Source organism: Montipora foliosa, chromosome 12, assembly GCF_036669935.1.
Source record: "Montipora foliosa isolate CH-2021 chromosome 12, ASM3666993v2, whole genome shotgun sequence".
In the NCBI taxonomy this organism is placed as follows: domain Eukaryota; kingdom Metazoa; phylum Cnidaria; class Anthozoa; order Scleractinia; family Acroporidae; genus Montipora; species Montipora foliosa.
In genome coordinates this window covers 4,924,147-4,929,146 of record NC_090880.1, presented here as the reverse complement: position 1 = coordinate 4,929,146, position 5,000 = coordinate 4,924,147, and the positions used below count along the sequence as shown (strand labels likewise).

At 37.4% G+C, this 5,000-nt stretch overlaps 1 protein-coding gene across 8 annotated transcripts in view; it reads right to left on the bottom strand.

The window, feature by feature from the left end:
- LOC137978477 (MAM and LDL-receptor class A domain-containing protein 2-like) overlaps window positions 1–5,000 on the bottom strand; it is a 359,940-nt gene that overhangs the window by 329,922 nt on the left and 25,018 nt on the right. For all 8 annotated transcript variants that reach the window (XM_068825420.1, XM_068825425.1, XM_068825421.1 and 5 more), the window contains one exon: window positions 2,209–2,444. In XM_068825420.1, coding sequence (XP_068681521.1) covers window positions 2,209–2,444 — 236 coding nt within the window. The remainder of the gene's footprint in view (window positions 1–2,208; window positions 2,445–5,000) is intronic.

The following is a 5,000-nucleotide window of genomic DNA, read 5'->3' as shown; positions in this document are numbered from 1 at the left end:
GTAACTGAAGTCAACGTCTTTGTTGCCTTCTTATAATGAAGCGATGAATCGCTGAACTTAATTGAGGTGGACAGTTTAAGAGAAGCGCCGATCGTGACAATTACCGAAAATAAGCCAAAGAAAAGTTTCTCGTTCAGATGTAGATCTTCGATGTTTACTTTTTTTTAGATCCTTAATTTTAATGTATTTTGTATTGTAATTAGTTTTTCAAAAACCATTTAGTGGAAAAACTAATAAATCTCATCTTGTCTTATCTTAAAGGTAAGTTTCCCACCAAAACAGGCCAACGCTTACCTTCCCCTTGGGCAATTTACAAGTGTGTAACCGCAAATGGGGAGTCGATCATAACCCAGGGTAAACCCAACCCAAGCCGTAACCCCAAGGTTCCCCATGGGCAAGAGGTCTAGTGCAACCGCACCTAATGTAACAAATGCAGAAGCAAATACTGTTAAAAAAATATAGAAACATATAGTATACAAGAAGCATTGCTAAATTAAATCTAACTTTTTGTCGAGGTCCTCCAATTTACTTATATAATACAAATCACGTTGATGGATTAACACAAAGCACCACTAATGTTTTTACTGATATTTACTGTATTATTTACGGTGTTATTAACCCTGAAGTTTATAATTATAAATAATGCTTATGTAGCTTGTAAAGGCAATTGATATGAAAAATAATAAAATTACCAATCTTAGATAATGATAGTGTTACTAGATACTGATTTCTTTGATGTCAAGGTAGGGGTCCTACAGGGTGATACACTTGCACCATTCCTATTTGTAACCACCCCCGACACTGCTCTGATATCATGTTACTGGACAATCACAAACACCTAGGATTTACCTCACCAGAGAGACTCTCTAGTAGACATCCAGCTAAAATAATAAGAGACATTGATTATGCTGATGACTTAGCTGTTGCTTCCGATACTACATGCCTTGTAAACACGTCGATGACAAAAAGAAGAAATGTGTAAGTGCTAGAGTAACCTTCTTGCTAGGGTAACCCTAGCAAGAGGGTTACCCTTCCTCTTTGTAAACAGGGAATAATTGGAAATTTTTTTTTGGTTGACAGAGGTTCTGAATTTTCCAAATTTTTGGCATTGTGTGTAAATCGCTAATCATTTGTGGATCTGCCTCTGCAATATCTAATACGACATTAACATAACTTATTACAATTTTTCTGTAATAAAAGTTCTGGCTTATATTCTTCAAGGTTCTTAAAATAAATTTCTTTCGCTTTGTTTCTTTGTGTCATTTTATTCAATAAGAAATATAAAAAATATATATAATATTATGATATAATGGAACAACATGAATTAAATGATGAATATACTGTAAACTACGTTATTAATTCATTTACATATTACACATTTATGACTATATTTAACGTATCTATTACATATACAAATTAAAAATGATTTATTATATATATATACATATTACACGTTACATATACATCCATGTTATATATACATACGACATATTACATTGTATATGTAGCAGCAGTCACAAGATCAAAGGTATCATGATAATCTAGTTTAATTTAAGAAAATAATGATTTCAATTTCTTTAAATGACTCATGATAGGTCGTATGCCAGTATAATCACCCTTCTGTGATAATATTTTAAGTAACGTTATCTTAAAACTAAAGTTGGGTAGAAATTTTGGGAAAATATTTAGATTCCAATAACCCAAGTCCAAAACCATTACCAGCAAGAGAGAAGTATTTAAATAAGCTTCATGATGATAAGGATTGTTATTTAAGTGAGTTTGAGAATGATTGCAGAGTTTATTTGCAAGAACATGAAGAAGAGAAAAAATGTATATGGAAGAGTTAATGAGACAACAAAAAAATATATACATATAAACGACACACGTAAAAAAATTTTGGAGAGGCATCCAGTTTTGATGCAAGATTTCTGGCGTGACATTTAAAAAGTCACAATATTTTGGCACAGTTTCAACGAACCCAAAAAATGATGGAACTCAGAAAATCGTCCCCTCTGGCGTCTGAGTTGAAAATGTTCAGGGCGTTGATAGAAAAAAAAAAGCCTTTTGCCTGTTAAAGTGCGCCAAAGGTAGCTGTTTGCTTTGCTGCTACTGTCATTTACTCTTCCTGACGGATTGTCCTACTGAATTGGTGCGTAGACATCTACGATTCGATACAATGCAACTACTTTACAAATGTGCTATACTTACTTTATGCCCTAACACAATTGTCCTCTCAGCCTTTCTCCAAATGTTGCCTTTATTTCCAGATTCATTGAAAACTTTCATATTTCCGCTGAAAACATTCAGAGTCCCCATGTCTGCTCCATACATGTGATAATAGAAGGACAAGCATCCAAGTTTTCCATTTCCAGGGAGAACTAGTTCAAGCGTAGCGTTATCGCCTTCTCGTCTAGGGAATGACGTCTCAATAAACATAAAATAGCCTTTAAAAGAAAAAGAAAAACAATTTTCCTGTTTTATTAGAAAAAAAAAGTTAAATTTATTCCCCTTGGCTATTTGGGAATATTCAATGAATAGCTTAAAACCCGAGATACTCATTAGAAGAAACAAAAGAGTTTTAAATTGATCAAACTTTGATTACATTAACAATGTTAGAGCTATTTGATAAATTAGGGCCTGCTGACCACTCCACCCTCCCCCAAAAAGGCAGTTAACACATGGTTATCTTGCACACATAACACATGGCTATCATATCATAACACATGGCTATCTGCGGCCTTTCCCTACATCTAGGTACGACGGAAAGCGTCAAAGAATCTGGAACAAAAATTCATCTTCCAAATCGGCACCCTTAATCCTCACGGTATTAACGAACGCTTTTCATTTAACTAATATATTCCTATTTTTCACGTTGCCATGTTACCACCAATAGCGTAGCTCCTACTCTACTATAAAAACTACACGCAACCCATAATTCCTCGATTCGCTCTGACGAAGGGCTAACGCTCAAAACGACAGCTTTTGGAATCTCTGTACGGTGGCCAATTCACATTATCAACTCCGTTGATAAAACCACATTTTTGTATACTACTTCCCCACCGACGCAGCACCCCAGTTTCTTGAGAAACTACCCCCTTCAGTTAAGTTTATTGCCCATGGCTTTTTGGGAATATTCAGTGAGTGGCCTGAGACCCGATATTCAGTGAATATCACTAATAGTGATATTCGCGCACTCTGAGTGGTTAACCCAAGGTGAATAGCAAATACTATTCAACTCTGAGAAAAAGGAGAAAGACAAATTCATTAGCTTCCCTTGTCGCTTCTTTTACCGAGGAACAAATTTCATCGATAAACTCGGCTGATTATTCAACTTGTGTGGTACACACAAAACAATTATTCACCTCAGTGTTGGTGAAAGTAAATACCCACCACTATTCCGAGTAAACCGTTCTCCGATCATTCCGTCAATTCTGCCATCAGAAGCAGAAAGTATTCGGTTCATTCCGAAAACGAAATAGGTCCCAAAACAACACGAATATCGTCTATTCCGTGTATTACTATTAAGGAATCGTACCAAAGGAACGTACCCTTAAAATGACGCCGGTATCATGTATTTCCCGACAAAACGACGCTGGTTTGTACGCGCTCACTATTGCTCTATGAGAAAATCTCGTTCTCGTTCTCGTCCTCGTCCTCGTCCTAGAACCTAAAGGTCCCTAGTGATAGCTCAATGGCTACCTCCAACAGCATTGATAGTGGATGTGTTGTAGGACATGGAAAGGTTGTGAAGAAATGAACATAGTGTTCACGCCAGAGAGTAAATGGCCTTATTGACACGGACACTATAAGTAAGCAAAAAGGATGATAGTAACATAGTTAATCCTACTCAAACTATGGAGTACAAGCTGTTTATGTTGCGTTTTAATGAACTGAACCGACTTTCGTTTGTTGAAAGGCTTGGGCCAGAGGCCCCGATTGAAGTTATTTTCTTTTACTGACCTTGACAGAAATGAGGCCGCAATGCTTGATTAAACAGAACTCAAAGCAGCCATGTCTTGAGAAACAGAGACGGCGAATTATGAATGAAGAAGATAAGAACAGTGACATCAGTGATGCCGAGAGTGATGATCCAGGTAATTGGGTTGATGTGGATGACATAAAAGCAACCATAGTAAGCAAATGGTGGCAAAACAATGGAACCTTCCAGAACGCCGAACCAGCATCAATGCTGCCAAAGCTGTCGCTCAAGCAGGGCTACTCAAGCGGTCACAGGTGGCCCAAACTATGTGTTGTGTTTTGAATTTTAGGTGACAAGTCACCCCTCCCTAAGTACAAATCTTTCCCTTCACCCCTCCCCGGGATCACCAACTGACCGTTTGGGTGCATCGCATGATCGTCACAAGAATGTTGATAAAAGGCGAAATTGAAATTTTGTGGCAAATTTTCCTCCGCAGAGTGGATATGAGGCTGCCTGAGTTTGAGGCGGATTGAAGGGTTTTGGCTACATTTTTTGGCTCGATTTCTATGTTTGCCTGGCCGATCGTTTCCTACCTTTTCTCTCTTTTAGATATCTGTCTTCGGTTGAGGATATTTCGCGAAGTAGGGGACAGAATGGCACCAAATTACCAAAGAACAGACAAGTGAGTGCAACATAAATTTGTATCGACAAAACTCGCCATACAAGCTCTGTAAATTTAAAACGCAACGCGGAGTTTGAGCCACTTGTGGTCTCTGAAAACCTAACTCGTGAACTTTTTCAATCCCAAGAACGCTTGTTGAAGTCGTTCGTAGAATCAATTGCAGCTAACGTAACTAAAATGGTTGATGATCTAGTATCTCAGGTCGCTGACCTGAGAGGTAGCCTTGAATTTAGTAAGAAGGATATTAATGAACACAAAACTATGATTTAGATGATTGATGTGAAGCTGCAGTCTACTGCAAATGAGATTAACACGATTCATACCGTTGGAACAAAGCAATTTGAGAAAGTAATCTACCTTGAAAATAAAAGCCGAAGAAACAATATACGTATTGAAGGC